Source organism: Manduca sexta, chromosome 18 (assembly GCF_014839805.1).
Source record: "Manduca sexta isolate Smith_Timp_Sample1 chromosome 18, JHU_Msex_v1.0, whole genome shotgun sequence".
Lineage (NCBI taxonomy): Eukaryota > Metazoa > Arthropoda > Insecta > Lepidoptera > Sphingidae > Manduca > Manduca sexta.
Window position 1 is genome coordinate 15435860 of NC_051132.1, and position 24581 is coordinate 15460440.

At 36.0% G+C, this 24581-nt stretch overlaps 2 protein-coding genes across 4 annotated transcripts; both read right to left on the reverse strand.

The window, feature by feature from the left end:
* Positions 1-570: 570 nt before the first annotated feature.
* Positions 571-20094, reverse strand: LOC115440283 (hemolymph trypsin inhibitor B-like). 3 transcript variants are annotated; one of them, XM_037440042.1, is made up of 3 exons: positions 19947-20082; positions 3111-3171; positions 571-1289 (listed from the first exon to the last, which is right to left on the reverse strand). In XM_037440042.1, the coding sequence occupies exons 1-3, from the start codon at positions 20002-20004 to the stop codon at positions 1172-1174; spliced, it is 237 nt and encodes a 78-aa protein (XP_037295939.1). In that variant the 5' UTR covers positions 20005-20082; the 3' UTR covers positions 571-1171. The 3 variants fall into 3 exon arrangements, with proteins under 3 accessions (XP_037295939.1, XP_037295938.1, XP_030020379.1); XM_037440041.1 differs by lacking the exon at positions 19947-20082 and adding an exon at positions 4545-4681; XM_030164519.2 differs by lacking the exons at positions 571-1289; positions 3111-3171 and adding exons at positions 16913-17177; positions 17981-18041 and having other exon boundaries at positions 19947-20094.
* On the reverse strand, positions 6856-9480 carry LOC115440284 (hemolymph trypsin inhibitor A). Its single transcript, XM_030164520.2, has 4 exons — positions 9325-9480; positions 8255-8305; positions 7826-7880; positions 6856-7033 (listed from the first exon to the last, which is right to left on the reverse strand). The coding sequence occupies exons 1-4, from the start codon at positions 9380-9382 to the stop codon at positions 6919-6921; spliced, it is 279 nt and encodes a 92-aa protein (XP_030020380.1). The 5' UTR covers positions 9383-9480; the 3' UTR covers positions 6856-6918.
* Positions 20095-24581: the final 4487 nt, after the last annotated feature.

The following is a 24581-nucleotide window of genomic DNA, read 5'->3' on the forward strand; positions in this document are numbered from 1 at the left end:
AGACTTCACACATCTTCAAAATTCCTGTAGAGAACTTCTCAGGTATGCAGGTTTTCTCACGATATTTTCCTTCACTGTTAAAGCAAGCGATATTTCACAAAGAATACACACATCATTTTAGAAATGTCAGAGGCATTTGAATCTGCTGACATTCGTCTCGGCAGTCCGTTCCACAACCAACTAGGCTATCGCCACTACAATAGTTTTATTTATAATTTTGCTCGCGGCTTCGCCCGCGTGAAGGAGTTTTCCGTGATAAAAGTCCCACTATATATTTTCCCGGGATAGTAGCATATAACCTTTCCAGAGTCTTATACTATCTCCATACCAAATTTTACTTTCTTATACCACGTCTTATGTCACGCCCGTTCCCGTGGGAACGGGATAAAAAGTACCCTATGTCCGTCTCCTGGTTTTAAGTTACCTCTCCACCAATTTTCAGCCAAATCGGTTCATCCGTTCTTGAGTTATAAATAGTGTAACTAACACCTTTTCCTTTATATATATAGATATATAGTATCGTGTGTCGTTTATATTTATATATATTTCGGGAATAAAAAAATATCTACGTAAATATACGTGCGATAAAGAATATTTATTTTTATAAAATTCAATATAATAAAAAATACGTCCGAGCGCACGTTGGACACGATTGTGAATCGCACTAATATCTGCGATTCTTGAACGAATGTGTTGACTACCCAATACACATACTGGGTTTTAGTACTGTAGCTTTAGTTTCGTTTTAATCAGGTTCTTGCTGTTCTGTCAAGTATATAGTGTGAATAAAACGATGTCCATTATGTTTCTTCTAAAATATAATCCAAAAAAACTGTAATCCAATGACGATGCGCATAAACACACAACAGGGGCCTTATTCTCTATCCCGCACGTTATTTTGACAGTGCGTAACAAGCACGTAACACAACGCGTCATGTTTAGGACTATAGAAATTTGGCTTACAGAATACCATTCCACGCACATTTCTCAAAGATAACATGACACGGCCGCGTTACGCGTTTACACTATCATACAGAATAAGGGCCCAGAGCTTCCTATCTCGAGATTCTTTAATCAAAAAGATTCGTGCGTAGTCGTGCGATTTGGACTACTAAAAATCGCACAAACGTATCCAACGTGCGCTCGGTCTAAACATAATGGTTAAATTAGATCACTGTTTCACACAAGCTTTCACACATTCCCCCATTGTTTCGAAGTTGTTAGCGTTCCCGTCGCAACCACCATATCCGAACAATTTACATTTATTCTCCTCGCTGTAGTACGCGTATCTGAAATATAATAATATTTAAAAGGGGAATATATATTTTTTATTGTTTTGAATGACGTAAGCGATTCGACCGTCCATTAACAGCAGAAACACCATCCAACACCTTGAATTATGTTGTGTTCGTGGCCACTCTATGGTCACTAAAAAGTAAATTGTATGATTGACATTTGTCATTGTAATAAAAGAATATTATATGAAAATGAATTTATTTTAATTCCATTTACAATTAATACATAATAAATTACAAAGTATTGTTTGGTATTCCACTGCGCTCGCCATCCATGAGACATTAACTCTCATTATGTCCAGTAGTTTCACTGGCTAGAATGTTCTTTAAACCGGAACACAACGGTGACTACTCACTGTTGCTTGACGGCCGAAATAGACATTGCGGACTCTCACATATGAGAGATCCACCACCAGTAAATTTATATTGAAGGGCGAGGTGTGGTAGTAAGGGCAATATTATCCATTTAAAGGCAAGGTAGTAGTGTAGCTACAACTCAGCGGATTGCAACAGTCGCTCGCAAACTAAATTATTTCAAAAATGTCGCCGAATTCAACAAAAAGCTTGCACCGCGTGAGGAACTGTAAACGCTAGGTTTTTATAGAAAAAACCGGCTTGAGTAAGTCAATAAAAGTATAAATCCGTGTTCGCATTTTATTTATTTATAATCCAAAAAAGTGGTTTGCGAGCGTCTGCCACTACCCGTTACTTTGCACATATACAAAGATTTCTAAGATATAACTGTTTAACGTTTTTGCATCTATATACCTTAAGAGGATTAATAGGTCTTTTTAGTCGTGGTGCGGCATTCTGCCTATAGTATAGTATACTCAGTAAATATTATTCATTAACCTATAGCAAGAGAAGCTATGGAAAATTGGCAATGTTTACGATGGTGTGAGTGACAGACTATACCATAGAGATCTCTTCAAATTTTCTTTTTAAAGCCATTGTGTTTACATATCGTTTAAAGTGTCATACGACTTGGAGTATGAACTTAAAGACTTTAAACAGTATAGATAGTTGCTCCGAAAGTAAGCACCAATCCGTATTAAGTCACCTTATTAGAAATGTCCGTGTGATAAAACGTTACAGCGTCATTTAGTATTTACAAAATTATCATATTTACAGCAAATATGCTAATATACACATTAAAAAGTTGCAAATCACGATATGGAAAAAACATAAAGTATTTCACATTGATGTTTTATCATTTCATGGTAGATTAAGTAACCATCGCATTAGCGCAAAATGTTTGTATGACAATCTTTCCAATGTCCCCTCTATATAATCTTAGAACTTTTTACTCATACTGAATATTAAAATACTAATGTGTACATGTTTATATCTTTGTTAGAAGTAAACTTAAAAACCGCTAAACGGATTTGGATAAAATTTGGTGTACGGTTAGACCATGTTAGGGATTAACATATAGCCTACTTTTTCTGTTGGTAATTTGCTTCAGTGGATTTCCTTAATCACATTTTTAAATAGATGGCAGTGACGTCTTACAGGTAACGTCACGGATTTCTACAGGGACTTCGTAGCGAGTGAAGCCGCGAGTAACACCTACCAATAAACAAAGTCGCAACCAGTGGCAGAGGGTGACATTTTCCGAAAGGGAAACAACATATAGATACTAATATGTATAAATACGGTTTGCATATCGTTCCAATGATTATTAGATTCTTCATATGTTATGAATGGGAAGCCGGCATGAATCGGCTTATATAGACCCTTCGCCATTGGTCGCAACAGCGTGTTTATGAAATTTTTTCCCTTTGTAAGCTGCTTTTGTGTTCATTTGATAATTACCTCAGAAATTCGGCTCTGCACGGTCCGCTCCTCGGCTCCAACGAGCATATGTCTTCAGCATCTGAAATACATTACATTATATTTTAGTTGTGATAAAAACATACATCTCGTATGTCGCGTTCCGGGATGCATTTAGTTTCGAAAAAGCCGGCATAATTGCGTTGACTGGTGAAGGATAATCTCTCGTTAATCATACTCTATCTGGACTGCAATCACCTTACCCTTAGGGGTGAAGTTAATTTACTATGCCCGAATAAAAAAGGTTATGAATAAGCATAAGGTGCCAATGGATAGGTTAGTCTTAATTCTATAAATGATTATAGAGGAAAAGCGGCGATAGCCTAGTTGTTTGTGTGGAACGGACTGCCGAGACAAATGTCCGCAGATTCAAAATCCAAGGGCAAACACCTCTGACTTTTCTAAAAATTATGAGTGTATTCTTTGTGAATTATCGCTTGCTTTAACGGTGAAGGAAAACATCGTGAGGAAACCTGCACACCTGAGATGTTCTCTATAGGAATAACGAAGGTGTGTGAAGTCTACCAATCCGCACTAGGCCAGCGTGGTGGACTATGGCTAATCCCTCTCAGTAGTAGAGGAGGCCCGTACCCAACAGTGGGACAGTATATATTACAGGGCTGACATTATTATAGAGCAATTACTATCTGGAGTCTTCGTATTGACTTGATTTTACATCATGGAAATCATCATCGTCAAAAACCTACGGAGAGGTAGTAGTGAGGAAGCGGTTATACTACGTTTACATAAAAAAACTCCGTGAAGTAATGATTTCTTATGTTTACGAGAATGTTAGAGATTGCAATCAAACATGTTTTATTATATTTAATCGCGGTCTCTTATATTTCATAATTTTTTCCCGATATTTCGAAGACTTTTCAGCCTTCATGCAATTGTAAAATGTAGGCTGATATTGTAACTTTGAGTTTTCGGATGACCAAAACCTCAGTCCTTCTCGTGACCTTGAAGGCTGCTAAGTTTTGGAGACGTCGGGAAAAAATTAAAATATATAAAAAAACCGCCATAAAATTAGCAAAATAGTTTTATTTCAATGGCTAACAGTCGCGTAAAATAAGAAATTACTATTATGTCTAGATAAATGTAAATTTTTGTATGACTAATGAAATGACGTTAAATGTGAATGTTGAAATTGTAAGCATTTCTTATAACACCTTTTGTTCGTTATTTGGCTAAGAAATACTAAAAAATGGTTTGGGATCAGTCGTTTGCGGAATAAGTTGGTAGCTATAAGAATACAAAGCCAATATTCACGTATGATGTAAATAAGGAAATTAATGAAACAAAACGCAGCCTAAGGTCATGTGAAATTAGAAGTCAGATTATTAAGTTGTGACACAATATTCTTAATGAATGGCAAAAACAATCTTAATACAATGGCATAAAAACTATAAATACCTGTTAATCCACTGCAAATAACAGCGGAGATGAATATAAAAGCGAACACTTTATTCATTTTGCTAACACGTTCTGGTCAATTATAATAGATGTTGATAACTGGACGATTCAAACGCTTATGGAAATGTTAGCGCTAATACTCAGCTTTAAATCGTCATGAGGAGATAAAAACTAGTCTATATACAGGCTGATGCATTTGTGGCGAAGTGTCAATACAATCCGATTCTTAGCGGCTTCACTTTTAGGTTTATTTACGTTTGTCTTAGTTTTTGTTTTCTGATCAATTGGCCGCGATATGTTAACTGGTGGTAGGTCAATATGTAAGTTCGCCTGGGTAGGTACCACCAAAATGTCTATTTCAGCCGTCAAGCAGCAGTGTGTAGTCTCTATAGTGTATCGGTTTAAAGGGCATTGTAGCCAGTGTAACTACTGGACGTAATGAAACTTAACGTTTCATGTCTCAGGATGGCGAGCGCAGTGGAATACCAAACAATACTTATAATTCAAGGCGTTGTATTTCTATTGTTTATGGGCGATCATATCGCTTATCATCAGGCGAGCGGCATGCTTGTCTCGTAATTCAGTAGCAATAAAAAAAATAGTACGACCATTTTTTTGCCTTGGGTTATCTTTTCAAAAAATTCACCATTGGCCATTGTGATGCATAACTGATGATATTTATATTGACCCTAGAGACCATGTATATAGTAACAATCTGCTATACAATAGACTCGTTGTTAGGTGATTTATATTATAAGATTTTTCCAACCTGATTCGCAATAGACCTAATTAGCATAAAAAAATAATATTTCAATATCTATTTTTGAGAAATTAAGGACAGTTTAAGAATGTATTTTTATAACTGGAGTGGCTCAGCGTGCGATTTCTACCTCCTCAAAAAAAATTACCTCTTGTTATAGTGCAATTTAATGTCGAGCGTACATATAATAGTTTTTTTTTACATGCATGACAAAGTGACCCCACTACATCTGATGGTAAGTAGAGTGGGGTCCAATAGAATCTCGACTGACGGGAGATGATTACCCATGGCAGCTTGTACACAAAGCCTGGTCAATTACGTGTCTCTTTCCTGAACTTAGAGACAACGTTACATTACCTACGGCCGGACTCTAGCTCTCTCTCCCACTCATTTCTATGAGTATTTACTTGACAGCAGGATAGGAACGTATCATAGATCATTAGTTTGATTTCTTGGGGAGTACCTACATACCACAGTACCCTGTAACTAGGTAGTCCTAGGACCGACAGGATGGTTACGTTGGGGTACCTGGTCCAGAACCTTCGTTGAGCGATCTTGAAAGATGGTAAACATCAGGCCGCTGGGCTGTGTCCCTAAAATACCTGCTGTACCCTGTACAATACAAATCAGAAATATGCAATGTCTCATTGGCGCGTTAGGGATGGTTCCAAGTTCCTCTGATAAGAAGTGCCGGGTTAACGTCTTATGACTCAGGTAGCATGCTGATAAAAACCACACAGTGTCATTAAGGGATGGTTCCAAGTTTCTTTTACAAGATGTGCCGAGTTTAACTTCCCACGACTCAGGTAGCATGCTGATCAAAACCATATAGTGGTTCTATTAGGCGCAATAGGGATGACTCCGGGTTCTTCTGGCAAGAAGTGCCTTATTAATATATAGATATTAACGAGGCATCATGCTCTCATTACCCTGCATCATAGGATGCAGGGCAATGAGAGCATGAACTTTATTGTTATTACTGTTTAAGCATATTCGTTTACCATCACGTGAGCCGCTGACTCGTCGCATTAGCCCTTTGTTCATTTAAGTATCTTCCTTTAAGCGAGCGGCTTGCTTGTTTTATATGCATTAGTTTCATGTCCACTGTTCACTGTTGAACATAGGACTCTTTCAAGATTACCAGACCGGTCTTTTGGAAACCTACATCAAGTGACGTCCATTGACCTCGATTATGTCGTCTATGGTTTCCATTCGAAAACTTTTTACTCCATCATTTATCAGTCGCTTTGCTAAACCTACTTGGATACCCCATAGTCTTTGATCCTTGCCAGAGTACCGAATGGCATCAAATTAAGCTTGGTTTAAATTTTCTAACTGGATATTATTTTTGTTTTCCAAAATCTGAATGGAGATTTTAAACTCATCGATAATTATTCACATTGTGTGTTTGGATATATATAAATCAAAAAATATATTGGCCCGTATCACATTATGCTAGAAGCTTTCGAACTCTAGGTGTTGGTACATCTCTGCTTAAACATTTGGGTAAAGGGCTTGAGTATATTTGAGGGTTTTAGTTAAACGATTCTGTATTTATAACTTTTTATTGAAGTGTTATATCTTAACATCATAGTTTTAACGAAGTCCAGGTACTTAGGCTTCACAGGCTTCCTGGCATTCTTCTAAAGTCTTGAAATTGTTAGCGTTCCCTTGGCAACCGCCGTACATGAATTCCTTGCATGCCTTTATCGCTGGATCGTATCCGTACCTGAAATCAAAGTAACATTAATCTTGGTCCCACGATAAGTTGTTTTTAAATTGGTTTCTAAGGCGAGAATCGTCAGTTATTTCATAAATGTATATTGCTAGCAATAATTCTGTAAAATGATTGTTAGCAATCATTTAAAATCACACATCTCGCATTTATCTCCAAAGGAGTATGCAAAGGCGCAACCAGGGTTTTACGCCAAGTGTGTTCCGTCCCATGATGTGATAGAGGACGAGCCTATCACCATACCGGGCATAGACTCCGGGCTGATACTGAGCTGAAAAACACAAATATCACTTTGCCCGACCTGGGATTCGAAAGTGTTACGCCAACCCCACATTTGGAATAGCAGGATGAATAAGTACAGGTATGTTGAACTTCGACTGTCAGTTTTGTTTATAGCAGTATTTCTCGTCAACAAGACAAGAGCGTCTGCGCTACGCTTTAGTAAAAGTCGAGCAAATGAGACTACTACATTCACAAACAATACTATGAGGACGTGTATTGTCCCCGTATGCATTGTTTCGACATTTTTACGGTTTTATTTGACTTTAATTAGCTTTATTTTTAGCGACTTTTCCGCCCTCACGCCCACCACTACACTCACTCACCACTTACTCCTGGGAGCCAGGATCAGCAGTGGCACGTACTTTATGACACCGAGCAGTGAAGCTCGGCGAGTCTCAGGGAAAACTACGTTGTCATTATCCCGCAACGAAATTATGTGACTTACTACCATAGCATTGCTCCGTACTTAGCTAAGTAACGTTTCTGAATTGTCTTCGAACTTACCTAAAGAACAGAGCTCGGCATACCCCAACTTCCAATGGCAAGAAGCAAATATTTCCTGAAATATATCAATTTAATTATATAAATACTTTGATATTTAAATCTTTTTGGTCTAGTGACAGCAGTCTTAGTTTAGAATCTCATGATTTTCTAACATTTGACGAGGAAAGAGTAAGAAAATCTGCTGGGTAACGAAAAACTAGAACTAATACGCTAAATTCTGTATTTTTTATATTTACATACATTCTACATAAAGGGAAGCCGGTAGTAATCGGGTTATAAGGATCCTACGCCACTGATATCTACAAAAACACACTCTTGTATATGAGAAGCCTACCGCCGGCTGTTTATTCCTGTAATCTGTTGCTTGTTTACCTTACTATGTAATAGAAAAATACTTTATAATTTAAATAAACATGAACGATCTCTTACCGGTGTAAACTTCGTTCTCAGATTCTATGTTATTAGGAGGTTTGTACAAACCTGTAAAAGTAATAAAAATCACAATCGTTTTAACGAAGAAATATCTATATATATATAAAAATGAATTCCTATTTCCCTTGGTCAAATTCACAGTTAAGACAGGACAACGTCTGTCGGGTCAACTAGTAAATAAATAATATTTTCAAACACTATTTCTTTCCAACAATGCATTGAGAGACCAATTCTTATAAATATATTATTCATCATCATCATGAGTATCAGCCGCAGGATGTCCACTGCTGAACATGGGCCTCCTCCAATGATTTCCAGATCGCCCTATTGGAAGCCCGCATCTGGCAACCTCCTACGACATTCATGAGGTCATGTGTCCATCTCGTGTGTCAATATATTATTACAATTATAAAAATTTAATTATAAAAAAAATGCTTTATTCGCTTTTAATTATGAATAAATAATTCCATATTTAATATTTTCTAAAATATAAATTTAAGCGTTTTATTCACGTTCCATCTTGACGTAAGCCAACCAAGGACACACGATGCCTGATGCAAAAGGACAGCGAATAGTCTAGACGTACGTCAATAATTATTATTAATTGCTTTTTGGATTTGCACGATCCAGCGAGTGCCCACATCAATATTACTTAATACTTCTGCTTTGTAGCTAAATGCATAATAAAAATCAAATAAAAAACTTAGCAGAACAATCGATCAAATTTGGAGTCAGAGACTAATTAAAACTGAACTTTAGATGTTGTTTTCGTATATTTGTTGTATTTATTATATTAAAAATCTGCGATGGATGCGTGTACGGTATTGTATATGCTGCGTCCAACCGTGGCGTACAGCGAGCGATACGTCAAGATTGAGCGTGAATAAAGCGCTTTAATATATTATTTTCATGTTTCATTTTTTTTTTAATTAAAATAGATGGTATCAAGAATAAAAACAACTCAAATACAGATGGCTTAAAGTTTTCTTTGTAATGAAGATTCGGAATATTGAGCGAAATATTTTTTGTCACAACATATTTACGAAATTAATTTATATTGTACTTACCGGCACTCAAGCAGAGAGTAATACAGCCCAGAAACGAAAGGAAATATAATAAATTCATTGTGAGTAAGAACACAAATGTATCGTCCAAATGGCGAAATAATTGTGTCCAGATAAAATTATACCATGTGACATGCACTTGACCTATTTGCAGAGCTGTATTGATAAACACTTAATTTAAAATTATTTATATCAGGAATATTAACAGAGATGCGCTCACAACTCCGCCCGCCTCAAACTCCTTTTTCAGGATAAATGTTCAGTCGTTATTTTCCGAGACAAACAGCTTGTACTTTAATCTAATGCCGGCGCCACACACAGACAAATATTTGAACAAAACATGGTTTATTTGTGTGCTAAATTTCATCTAAATCCGTTCAGGGGTTTCGAAGTTTAGTTCTTACAAACGTTCAAATAATTTTGCACCTATAATATTAGTGAGAAGTAACATATCTTTAACATCGCTGGCCTGATTTCCCACCAAAAGCTATCCTAATCCCATAAGTTGCTCGACATTTGAACTCGAGGCGCTATGCTCGCCATACATTACAAAAATAGCCTCTGCTAAACGTTTTCTGCTTATCCCAGTGGAAATAAAGCGTGAATTTATGTTATCTAATGATTTCTTGGAATGGCAATTGTTTTGTTCATATATTTTCATATCGCCGCATATACTAGTAGTTATTAAAATGATAACCTGTTTTGGGTTCAATAATTAAATTTTAAACAAATCGTGATATATTAATTCTGCCAAACGATAGAGTATTATTGAGGTAAAGATATGTTTTTTTTTTTTATAGAATTCGTTAAAAATATTGTAAAAGTAAGCACAAGTCGACAGAAGAGCAAGTAGGTTATCTTATTATAAATAATCTTCGATCATTGCTTATGATCGTTGATATCTCTTTCCTCTCCACGTGCCCGATGTGATCCGAGGATTATATCTTGTTAGTGGGTAGCTCTTAGCATGGTCACTTAATTCAAAGGCGAGCGAATAAAGCGGTTACCTAAAAGTCCGATGCATTTCTATAAGTCGACCCTTATCAAGCTAAGAAACGTAAGTCATATATAAAAAAAATCAGCCATGCATTGATACACACACACACTTTTTAGGTTTCAAACGCGCAACGCCACTATAGCATCAAAGACTAGTTACCAAGCGTGTGGTATAAAAATTCTACAAGGGTGCCAAACCACACAAAACGTGTTATAAAATGCGCTAAGGAAGTGCAGCAAAATACACGCACTGTGTTTTAAATAGCCCGTGCGCAGTGGTGTGAGACGCACTGGCGTAGCGCCCTTTTTTACACGCCAGGTGTATGGAATTGCAGAGGCGATAGGGTTGCTGGGCGAGTGCGGGACAAAACCTGGTGAATTTAGGATTACAATTTTCATCACAGGCGTTACTTTGTGTGGATTTTTTAACATGATTTTCATAACGAAGGGAGACGTGCACAGTCATGAGTAATGATCCAAATCTGTTATAAAGCATATGTAATATCGCGAAACTATATTTCTAATCCGAATTCTGTATTTAGATACCTATGATGTTTTACGTCGAATGATATACGTTCAATGTCTTTATAAGAATGATAACATCTCTTCTGTTTCTCTCTCTCACTGCTGAGCACCTTCGTCCTAGATACTAATAGAATTATAAATGAAGCCTACAAGGTTTTCAGCCTTAGTCCACGCTGATGTAGTGTGTGTGGCGGATTTTACATACATTCTCGTCGATTGAATTGGAGTAATTAGTTCGTCACAAACAAAATCGTGAATTTTGTGCCCTTAGGACAAAGTATTATTCTGCACTTAAAATTAAATATAAAGGGTTGACTTTATTTTAGACAAGGAAAGAATTCTATTAAACTTAAGATAGATATAAAGTTTTGAATTTATTCTTAGCTTTTGTGGCTAAATATTTGAAGATAGAATTTGGTCTGGGTAGCGTTGATTTATAAGTAACTAGGGTTATTTACAGGCTTTTTCAATAAACAACCCCGATTTCAATCTTTAATCCCATTCCGAGAATGAACCAATCAAAATAACTCATTTGTAAGCATGTCAAAAAGAACTTTTTTGTTATTGGTTCATTTTTGAGATAGATAAAAAAAAATCGATTGGGATCGTTTATTAAAAATGGCGGTTAATCGAGCTTCATAGTATGGCTGCAGTGCCGATGCAAATAGTTACTATAGAGATAATCATATCATATCTTAATTTGACATAATCATATCATATCTTAATGAAATGTAATTTTTGAAAGACGACCACCCGATCATGTTGTGTTTGCCTGTTCAATATCACTATTTTTTTTTCTTTTCTCATGATTGAAAACTATGATTGTAAATGTAGGCGAATGCACGCTGTACGCCGTTATTTAAGGTGGTAGCTCAAGGTCCATTTTCATACATTTTGTTTCGGCTTTAATCTGGGTAACTAAACAAGTATTGGCAAGTAAAGAATTTAAATTCACGTCTAGTTAGTGATTAGTTCTCGCAGTTGAAGAAAAACGTAAAATAATTAATAATCATGGATATTTCGGCCTTTAAAATTTAATATGACGAAATTTTAAAGGCAGAAATATCCATGATTATTAATTATTTTACATTTTCTTCAACTGCGCGAATTTTTACTACTTTAAGTAAGTATGAATCTATGTTCTCTTTTATTTGCTATCGCTAATTTTATTTTATGCCGCTCCAGGTTTAGTCGATTGGATTTCATCTTATCCCATGTTAACGGTGATGTGCGTGCATTAGCTTATATAACTATTGTGACTATGTACAAGAAAGACTTGGAAAAAATACAAAAGAAGTACTGAACAATTGATGACAAAAAAGAAAGCTCGGAGTTTCTTTCTGCCTTTCTTCTTCGGGTAGTCATCACTTAGGTAGCTAGTGAAAGGCTGGTAGGTTAGCTAGGTTAGGGCTCATGTCCTCGCCGGTGAGGATCGCGACGCGTTACCCTTCTATTTCCCCTACTTGCCAGCCCGAGCTGGTTACTTCGGTTTGTACCTAGTCTTTTGTATAAACTTTATCCCTAATTTAAAATCTCCATAGTTATATAAGTGATTTTAATAGTTGTTTAGAAATAATAATTATTCTTATTCTTTGTTTTGACGTATCATAAGTGCAACTTTGTTCGCCTACGTGATAAATAAAGTATTTTATTTATTTTATTTTATTTTAGATAGTCCGATGTCAATAGTATCATCTTGAGACCAAATGAATCTACACTCAATATCTACATATTAGTTACAATAGAGATAACCTAATATCATTAGTATGACTTTAGACCAGTTGAGTGTAGATATTAAAGCTTTATTTGAGTTATAAATAAAATAGATAAATTATTTTGTTATAGATAATAAACATAGATACAGACGCGTGGAAAAGCACGAACTGACCCAATTATGTATTTTGACGTTTCAAATGCTAATTGACTTAAGCGACATTTTTTCGAAAAATTTAAACTAGATTAAAAAAAAAAGTAGAAAAAGGTGCTTATTTTAAATATGTATTAAACTTAATGTCACAAAACAATGTCGCTTACGTCGATTAGTTTTTCAACCGTCGATTTATACTTCCTTAACACTGTACGTTATTCTAACCGACATAGAGTTTAATATATAGTGAAAATACATGGTTTGTCTCATGAATCAGCATCAATGGGAGTTATTTCTTACATAGACGCGTTATATTTCAGTTTATATTACATGATGCACTGAATTTAGATACATTTCTGTTTGTTTTTGCATTTTTAAACCGTGTTCTGCTGGGTCTAAGGGATCATAGAGTACAGAGCGTGCAAAATTCAATTTTATTAAGTTTATGGGTAAACAAAAAATACCTCACAAATCACAAAATTTATGAATATTTCACGTCAAATTGGTACAGTGTAATTTGGGCGTCCTGATGTTAGACCTATACCGTATGCCTAGATGTAGGAATCATACCTTTTGATTAAGAATTTCTAGGTCTATGGTTTTGTCTGTTATATGCATGGCTTATGATATCAGTCATGGCCGAGGGGCGTAACCCACATCTTGGCCTTTGCCAGATGCATTTTTTTATAGGTATTTCCAGTAATTTAACTAATCCAACATAAGCATATAGAAAAAATCGTAGGTATACAAAACCCAAATGGGGCAGCAGTGGCGAAGGGACCGTTTATCCCGATTCCCGCATACTTCTCTTTCACAATTTATGTAAAAACTAATTATCATTGGAATGGTTTGCAAATTTATGCATATTAGTAGTACCTATGTGTTGTGTCGGATTTCATTTCGGAAAATGTTACCCTTCGCTACTGAAAGGCAGCAATCCCTTCCCTCCCCTAGATGAAACACTAGCTGTGACATCATTGGACTAACTTCAGGACGGTCACGTTGAGCACATCAGTCGTCAAGGCAGGCATCTTCGCATTCTTCCTTAGTTTCGAAATTGTTTTCATTCCCTCGACAACCGCCGTATACGAATTTTCTACACTGCTTTAGGTCGTTGTCGTATCCATATCTAAAAAAGGTTTTTTTTTTATTCTATTTAGAAATAACAGATAAATTGAATTAATTACGAAAATTTTTCTTATCTTCTTGATTTTCAAAATGTTGGCAATAATCAAACATTAAATAATACTGATCCCTCTTTAAAATCACTAGACAGTTTCATAATTCATGGTCATTTGAACTTTATCTGATTTAGAACCATCTAGGCATGGTTTGGCGAACATTTGATACAAAAAGGTGTTATAAGGGTCTCCATATTATACTCTCTACTTGGTTAAACTTTAAATAGTTTTAGTCTTATATCACTAGATGTCGTTATTTTAAATTATTTTTTGTGTAGAGTGGCTTTTCTGTCATATAAAATTATGGTAAAATATTACATTTAAAAGTATTGTAATAAAATAATGTAATGTGCAATCTCTTGTATTTTATGAGGTTATCAATTATTTGATTAGTCGTTACCTCTTATAGAAAAAAGTCTTTAAATTAATAATTCACATTTTTTATATTCAATTACTACTTTTTTTATTGCTTTGAATGATAAAAAGTAGAAACACCATCTAACACCTTGAATTACAAAGTATCGTTTGCGCTTGCCATACTGGGACATCAGATGTTAAGTCTTCTTATGTCCAGTAGTTACACTGGCTACAATGTCCTTCAAACCGGAACACAACTGTGACTACACACTGCTGCTTGGTGGTAGAAAATACTTGAAACGATTCGTATTTTTATGCTGTTTAGCAGAATGCATTGTTTTCCAATTTTAATGATTTTGAAGGCATTAGCGCATTTGACATACCGTTAAATATCTCAGAGTACCGAGGGTAGGGTCATACAGGGGTTAATAATTTAAAATTCTAACTGTTTTTTATTAAAATGGCGGTTAGGCCCCGCATACACGCTGTCAACTTGTATCAAATAACCTGACATAAGACTCGCAGCGGCAACAACAAAGTATCAATATTTAATAAACAACTACTACGATACTGAAAGTTGCTTCAACTAATCAACTGTCGATTAGTCGACAGTCACTGCAACAAAGTTACCGTAACCGTATAAAATATTTCATATTGGAACTAACCTTATAATATATGCCAAACAAGGTCCGAGACATAGTTTTAAATCACATATATCTTGAGTGTCTGAAAATAAACAATCCGTATATTTTTTTTGCTCTGCCTAGTGATTGCCTTAGACCTAAGGTAGAGATTACTACGGATAGATTATAATTATTCCTACTAACTAAAAACGCCATCTCTTGGCGCTTGGCACAATTATGCATTGTGCAGGCCTGTTACCGTCCCTATAACAGGGTTCTATCTTTATGAACTTTAACAGTGTAATAATAATAATAATACCAGCCCTTTATTATGTGCTACCCAATGCTGGGCAAGAGCCTCCTCTACTAATGAGAGGGTTTAGGCACCAGTCAACTATGCTGGCCTAGTGTGGGTTGGCAGACTTTACATACCTTCGAAATTCTTTGTGAAGCATTCTCATGTATGTAGGTTCCGCCACGATGTTCGCATTCACCGTGAAGCAAAATAAATCATAGAACTTTGTGATCAAAATAATTATATTGCCTTAAGACTTTTTTAGTCAATATTTTGATGGTTATTGTTGTTTGTGTCGCTTAAACAATTAGGTGAAAGATATCTGACTATTCATTTTTAAAGAAATAAATGAACTAAATTTATAACAAAACGATTAATTTCACAGTAAACCACGAAACTACGAGGAATTAGTCTGAAAATAAGTAGATATAAATATATATGTACTGTTTGTGCCTACCCGTTCGGGGAGAAACGGCGTTATTTACTTAATATATTTTGAATATATGCACAGTTTTTAAAACTAAACTAAAATACCTTCATCTCCATTGCAATAAATAACGGCGATTAAAAAAAGAAAAATGAAAATTTTCTTCATTTTACACGTCTTGTATATTTGGAAATATTTTTGCAAATAAAACTAATCGATTGTTTATATGCGGCTGTTGTATAGTATTTACCTCGATACTATAATTTTATTTTGGTGTTTCATAATCTACATAATATATAAGCATTTATATCGATAGTACATGCATAGATATGTATAAACAAAAACATGAAGGTATGTTTGTTTTTTTTGAATGGCGACACGAGTTTGCCGTTCGCCTTAAGGTAGCGATACGACCGCCCATAAGTAGAAACACCATCAAACACCTTGAATTACAAAGTATTGTATGGTATTCCACTGCGCTCGCCATCCTGAGACATATGTTAAGTCTTATGTCCAGTAGTTACACTGTAGTCTAGTAGTTATTTTTTTAATAATTCTTTTATGTTATTACTGACATTTCGTTGTTGCGTAGAGTGTGATCTACGTCACTTTTATCTTAGAAAATGCATGGATATCGATTTTTTTTCAGGAAGAGACTTTCACGCAAAGTGAGTCGGGGGCAAAGGGAAGTATAATGAAGGTAATATTATTGACATTAATTTCCGACCTAAATGATAAAAATTCAACGTTAATGTTTTTCAGTTTCTATATATATATATATAGAAAATAATTGTTAATTTGTGTGTCGCTTATAAAAAATATTAAAATATTATTGTATGTCGCTTACCTACAATATTTCGTGTTTCCTAGGCGAGCCTTTATAGAAACATTGTAAACGAAAATTTGTATTTTTTGCAGAAGATACTTTTTTTTTTATTTGTCTTAAAATATGATGTATTGTATTATATATGGATAGCCTCAGTGGAATGGATGTATTACGGGTATGATTGCAGTGCTGAGGTCTCGGGTTGGATTCCCGGCACGGGCAAAGTCATTTTGATTTTTCTATTTAGTATCAGCCCAGAGTCTGGGATTTGTGCCCGATATGGCTTTAGGCTTAGACCCCTATCACATCATAGGACGGAATACATACGGTGGAGAGTGGGTGCACCAGTTTCGCCTCTGCTTGCCCTTTCTGGGATTCAAGGCGTGATTGTGTGTGTATAGTATTTTAACCGTATGTTTATGCTATTTTTGTAACTGAGTATTCGTAATAATATATCATGTATTTTAGAATATATAAATAAAAAGGCTCTTCTGTAAAAAAATGCAATTTATTGGTTATAATGTTTTCAAAAAAGAAACAAGGTATGTTTGATATAATATTTTTACCAAAATTTATTTATATAAAATTGAATACAGTTTTAGAATAAGGCTGAGCGGTCACTGGATGCGTCTTTTTTAGTATCACTTTTTCACACAAGCTTGCTCACATGCTTGCAGTGTTTCGAAGTTGTTTTCGTTTCCTTGACAACCACCGTATGTAAATAATTTACACTTGTTCAGCTCGCTGTAGTATGCGAATCTGGAATATAATTATTAATTGGTTATCATTTTGATTTGGGGCAAAAATACACGTATGTTTTATAATGGCAGTATTAAGTGATTATAATAGGTTGTAGTCGGCAGTAAATATAACATAGATCTATAGAAAATGCTTTGAATGACGAGACGAGCTTGCCGTTCGCCTGATGGTAAGCGATACGACGGCCCATAAACAGTAAAAACACCATCCAACACCTTGAATTACAAAGTATTGTTGGGTATTCCACTGCGCTCGCCATCCTGAGACATGAGATGTTAAGTCCTATTATGTCCAGTAGTTACGCTGGCTACAATGTCCTTTAAGCCGGAACATAACAGTGACTACACACTGGTGTTTGGCGGCAGAAAAAGACATTGCTTTCGTACCTACCCAGGGGAACCCTCACATATGAGAGACCTACCACAGGCAAGGGGATTTACATATTATACGAAGTAAAAATAAATTTATATTCATATTATTTTTCTCTAATCATACACGCGAATGTTTGTGTGAATGATTGTTAGTACTAAAAATTTAAACCACTGAACGGAATTGGATAAAATTTGATGCACGAATAGACTATTTCCTGGATATACATATAGGCCACTTATTCCGGTAATTTGCTTATGTAGAAAATAATTATATTGTAATTAGTATTTCTAAATAGATTTATTTTTAGCGGGAAAGGCTGTTAGCGACCGAAGTCGCGTACATCACGTAATTAACAAAGTCGCGTGTAAAGCGTGTTTGTAAAGCAAGTTTTCATGATTATTTGTTATCATCTATTGTTTTGTGTTAATTACTTCCGAAAACCGGCTCTGCAGGGACCCACTTCCGGTGGCAACGAACATATGTCTTCAGCACCTGAAAATATATAATATTGTATTTACATACATAGTATCACGCCTATATCCCATAGGGGTAGGCAGAGACTATGGATAGCCACTTTGCACGATTCTGGCATACTTCTCGCGCTTCTTCCATCTTCATTAATCTTTTCATGCATTCCCGCCGGTTCAGTACTCTTGACCTGGCCTTTACTGAGAATGTCAGATATCTGACATTCGAAGGTTCGGTGCAGTCGACTCTTACCGGCTCTTCCATCCACATTCGCCTTATAAACTCTCTTTGTCAGTCTCTTATTATCCATCCTCTCTAAATGCCCAAACCACCTTAGCATACATACATCATCACTACATAGTCACTACATAGTATAAAACAAAGTCGCTTTCTCTGTCACTATGTCCCTTTGTATGCTTAAATCTTTAAAACTACGCAACGGATTTTGATGCGGTTTTTTTAATAGATAGAATGATTCAAGAGGAAGGTTTATATGTATAATAACATCCATTAAATAGTGGATAAATACTGTTATTTTGTTATGTTATACCCGTGCGAAGCCAGAGCGGGCCGCTATGTTTTTATATACAACGTTCACAGTTTTTCTGTAGAGTATTTAGTATCAGCATTGCACCCGTGCGAAGCCGGGGCGGGTCGCTAGTTACATTATAATATGTAAATTGTGATAAAACTCATACAGGTTTACAAGTGTTTCGTTTGGAAACCGTGTAACCGGTTTCGAATAGGCCGGCATAATTGTATCGACGAGAGATAGTCTCTCGTCAACCGATACTATCTGGACGGCATTCTATTTACTATCATGTGGAGTTGCTTAATCATTTATACTAACCGGTTTCGAACAGGCCGGCATAATTGACGACGAGAAATAGTCTCTCGTCAAGCGATACTATCTGGACGGCATTCTATTTACTATCATGTGGAGTTCCTTAGTCATCTATACTAATGTATAAAGCTGAAGAGTTTGTTGGTTTGAATGCGCTAATCTCAGGAACTACGAAACTGATTTTTATGTTTTTCCGACCACCGTACACAAAGTATTAAAACCTGTATAGCCCATGTAATTGTCGCGTTCCGGGATCAGCTTGCGTATATCTAACAGGGGCCTTATTCTCTATCCCGCACGTTATTTTAACTGTGCATAACAAGTACGTAACACAACGCATCATGTTTAGGACTATAGAAATTTGGCTTACAGAATACCATTCCACGCACATTTCTTGAAGATAACATGACACGGCCGAGTTACGCGTTTACACTATCATACAGAATAAGGGCCCAGGCCGGCATTGTGTCGACAAATCATCATCAATCAATCATCTCTCGTCAGTCGACATTTTATTGGACCCCACTCCACTATCAGGTGCAGTGGAGCCACTGCCGTATCAGCATAAATAAATGTGATTTGTAGGCTCTAATCATTCAAGTACTGTTAGCTCGAAAATCTCGCGCTATAGTGAATTTCAAAGTCAATTATACGGAAGGACAGCTAAAAGTCACTATAGTTTTCAATATGTAAGGGTTACATGTGAGCAATTCTCTGATTGTAGTCGTATAAGACATTCGCGGAAAGCTTGAGGAATATTGTCGTAAGGTCAGGGTTCCCTATTCCGTCTATACGGCTAAATCCGTCTATTTGCAATTAAGTACGTACTATGGACAACTTCGATATCGTATAGGTAAGAGTCAAAAAGTCCCATATTTACCTTATATTCAAGTATACAATGAAGGTAACATATATAAATGTTATAAAATGCGAAAAAACCAAACATAGGAAAAAGCGGTGCTTGTCGTTATGCGGAATAAAATCCAGATAAATACGAAGTCACGAACGAAAATACACAATATTTTTACTCCAATCAACAGCAAAAACAATCTTAATACTACAGCATAAAAACTATATATAAATACCTGTTAATCCACTGCAAATAACAGCGGCGATGAATATAAAAGCCAACACTTTAGTCATTTTGCGTATTTAAATCCAAAATGTTATAATAGATGTTATTTAGAGGACGAACCAAATGTTTATGCAAGTTATAAGCATTCATAGTCAACGTGGATTTCTTAATAAAAAGAGATAAAACAACTTCATATATACAGGCTGTTGTTTTATTGATGGTACTGGGATTTATTTTGACTGTAGTCACCACCAAGAGCTGAGTGGTGTCTTTTTTCTAGGAGAGGTAGGCAGAGGTGCAACTCGCACACCCACTTATCGCCGTACGTATTCGTCCCATAACGTGATAGGGTTAGTCTATCGCCCTATGTGGTACAAATTTCATAATCTGAGTAGAAAAATTCAATATCACTTTACCCGACCTGGGGCTTGAATTTGAGACTTCAGCTCTGCAGTTATACCGTAATACAACTACGCCACCGAAGTAGTCAGCATGGCGCATGTAGTGAGAATTCCATGATACAATATTCGCTGTCACTTAAAGTATTTATTTTTGTATCGTACTACGCAGTCAACACCGAGGGAAACCAGCGAATGTTTTTTTTTTAAATTTATACATGAATCCCCGGTCTTAGCGACTGCAGAGACCTGAAGGGAAGTTGGGTGTAGATATCTGGAGAAAGAAGTGTGGGGAAAGAAGAAGGAACTCTCTTAAGATGAGGAAGGGAGTGCCACGAAATGTTCGCGAGCCCTCATGGCTTCAATGTGAATTGGCAATGAGGTATACACGCTTAACTGTGTGTTAAGGCCGCGACAAATCCCCCCGTGCATAGGCATTCAGTGTGGAGAGCGAGCGCACAAGAACTGCCTCACTGGGGGGTGGTTAGGGGCAGTCAGTGTATTATCATAGTATTTTACCCTTCTGATCTGCAACAGTCACATTTAGCATTATAAGGCGATATCGACATAAGACAGGAGTCTTATTGACTGTGGGTACTTTTAAAAACAATGTAAATGTTAGATACAAAAAATTAAGGCTAATTTAAGAATGTATTTTTGTAACCGCACTGACCAAGCTGTTAAGCCTGTCCAATCGCAAAGGCCCGTCCTATATAATGCATGAATAATTTAATCTCGTGCGAAGATAAACATTGTTTTTTGATTACTTTTATCAACATGTCGAAACTTGCACCAATTAATATCCAACTTTTCTACGCGATTCCGTCCGTGTCAGTCATTGGTAGAAGAAATCAAATCGAAATACTTATTGTTAATTAGGGCTGAGTAGATTACTATTAGTGAAAGAATTTGGAACATCCGTCTTATACTAAAAATAGGACCATATATAAGATTACAATAGAATATTTTATAGGTATATATTAACTACAATTGGCAAATAGTCACATAAAAACAGCTTTATAGATAAACGCAGTCAAATTGTAGGTATATAATGGAAAATAACTAGTACAGAAACTTAAACACAATTTCCACATAACCGGTTTTGATGCTATTAAGTAACTTAAGTGTTATTCGAAAAGTAGGTCGTAATAAAAATACGACAATCAATAATTATCAAGTAAATTCTGCGTCGGTTCAAACTTCACGATAAACTCCAGCGTATGTTTATGTAAACAGATATTAAAATTTAATTAAATATGATAATAAAAATTATACTGCACGATAGTCTTTAAAAAAAAAGAAAAATAGACTTAAAAATTTACTTAAATAATAAATATCTTGTAGTGACAACAAAAAAGTGTTTTATACTGCCAGTATGTAAAAAAATACTTTTAAACAATCATCAGCTCAGCTCAATAACATCAGCTTCCCAGTAAATTGAAAATGAATACTACAAAATATCATAATAATATTATTTATGTAACCGAATTTGTAATAAGCCTATTTTCTGCGCACTTATTGCGTGAAAACAGTGGATGCCATTAATATAATAATAATAATATCAGCTCAGTATTATATGCTAACCCACTGCTGGGCTCGGTCCTCTGCTATTACTGAGAGGGATTAGGCTTTAGTCCACCACGCTGTCCTAGTGCGGATTGGTATATTTCACACACCCTCAAAATTCCTATAGAGAACTTCTCAGGTATGCAGATTTTATAAGCATTAGAACTACGCAACCGAGACAGTCAAATCAACCACCCTGTATAAAGACAAAGACCAACCTATCACGTGTCTCTTTCTGTAGGTACCGAAGACGTTCACTTCTACATGCGTAGTATAGCTGTCTCTGTCACACATTGTATAAGTATTAATTTAGCCGGATTATAGAAGTTTTGTTTGGTTTAGTTGAGAAGTATTATACCACTACCATCCAGTCTTAGGGCGTCCTAGTCGTCACTGGGCGTTATGTTCGGGAGACCAGCCTTCCGACTCAGCTTTCAGCAGCCTTGAAAGATGGTAAACATAGAACGATTGCTAGAATGTGACCTTAACAATTTATACCTATTATACCTTGCACGTATACCAGCAGCGTAGGATGACATTTTTTAACAGGGAACCGGACACGACATATAGGTAGTAATATACATAAATGCGGTCCATAAATCGTTTCGATGATAATTATGTTTTAAGTTATGAAAGGGAAGCCGACGGGAATCGGGTTATATGGACCTTCGCCACTGACGTAAACTTACTGCAATCTCCACTAGCATGCTAATCAAAACCGCGCAGTGGCTCTCTTCGGCGTATTAGGGATGGCTCTAGATTCCTTTGGCAAGAGGTGCTTGGTTAACCAGCGCATTCGTTTCTGTAAAGCAATATAAAGCTAGGATACGGAATGTATTCTCAATGCTATGTTTATGCAGTTTATTGTATCATTCGCATGGATTAGAAGATAATGATAATTAGATCAGCCTTCATCATTAACCACAAGAACTTTACTGCTGAACATAGGTTCCCCAAAGATATCTAGATTATGTAAAAAGCGGACTGCCTCGGTGGCGTAGTTGTATTGCATGCCCGGTACAATAGCGCTCTGAGGTCCAGGGTTCGAATCCCGGGTCGGGCAAAGTGATATTTGGGTTTTTTCCTGCTCAGTATCAGCCCGGAGTCTGAAATTTGTGCCCGATATGGCGATAGGCTCGCCCCCTATCACATCATGGGACGGAACATACTTGGCGAAAAGTGGGTGCCCTAATTGCGCCTCTGCATACCCCTTCGGGGATAAATGCGTGATGTTGTGTAGGTATGTATGTATGTAAAAAGCGGCCTGCATCCATCTTTCTTAGTTGCATCTAATGAATAAATAAATAATCCATTTTCGTTTAAAAGAATATTACAAATACTAATTTGCTTAAAATTTAACGAAAATGGGCTAGCACAGGTGTGTACAGAACAAATATTTGTTGGCTAAGTGATTACGTAAGTAATATTACGTTGTGGTGATATTCAAGAATATTCTGAGATGTTTCAACTCCTTTTTATAAAGTAATATTTCAAGTGCTTTTCATAACCTTGAAGTAGAACGTCGCTCGAGTAAAATCGATAAAGTAGGTCAAAAACTGGGCAAAAATGAATCGTAAACGCATTAAGCAACACCTCATAATTTAATTATTTCATGAATATAGTTTTAGCACGCTATTGTTGGTTCGAAAGAGAACAAATCAGATAGACGTGGTTTATATTTTTAAGTTTTCAGAGAGGTGGCTAAGGGTTAGCAAAAAAATATTTTAACTAAAGCATTCTATGATACTTTTTGAGTACTAAAACCATTAGTTGCTACATTAAAATAAAACTATTTTTCGGAGTTTATCGCGGCTTTATATCATAATTTGCTCCCGACGTTTCGAAGACTGCAGCCTTCGTGGCCACGGGGCGGACTCCTTACATTCGCGTACACATAAATCATTATGCATTAGTTGATCGTTAAAGAACTTTGTTGGAATATTAGCGCAATATCGGTGAAGGTTGTTCGTGCAATGAAATTTACACTAGGATCTTTGGGTAAACACAATTATCTTTGTTTATTCGTAAAACGAATGGACGATGGAGTTTGTTTTGTATAACCCAGCGGTTTTCCTGTTTGATTTCTATATTATTTGTGTGTTTTTTGTGTCTCAGTAATTTCCATTGAAATTCGATTAACGTTCGTACGTAGAATATTATAAAAAGTATGTCTTTATTGACCATGCGGACGATCCTTTCGATAGTCGGTTCCTTTCTCTAGGATAACATTGCGAACATATTTCAATAACTTATACGAATAAAATAGACCATTAAGAAAAAAAAAACCTAACGATAGGTAATTAATAGTAGGTATCCTTTTTGTTATTTCATTTTATAAATAAGCAATAGAATTAATTAAAAAGTGATATAAATAAGGCGCCAGAAGTAGTATCTATATAAGACAGTAAGTAAGTATATAAAGATTGTGAGGTATTCATATAAGGCGTCGGAAATATATAAGGCGCTAGGATTATACTTCATCATCTCAGCCACAGGAAGTCCACTGCTGAACATAGGCCTCCCCCAAAGATCTCCACGTCGACCTGTTGGAAGCGGCCTGCATCTGAAGCGGCCGGCCTGGATGCAGGCCGCTTCAAACTTTATTCACCTTATAAGGATTATACTTATAAGGTGAATAAAGTTTATAAAGCACGTTAAGTATATGTATAAGACGCGTGAGG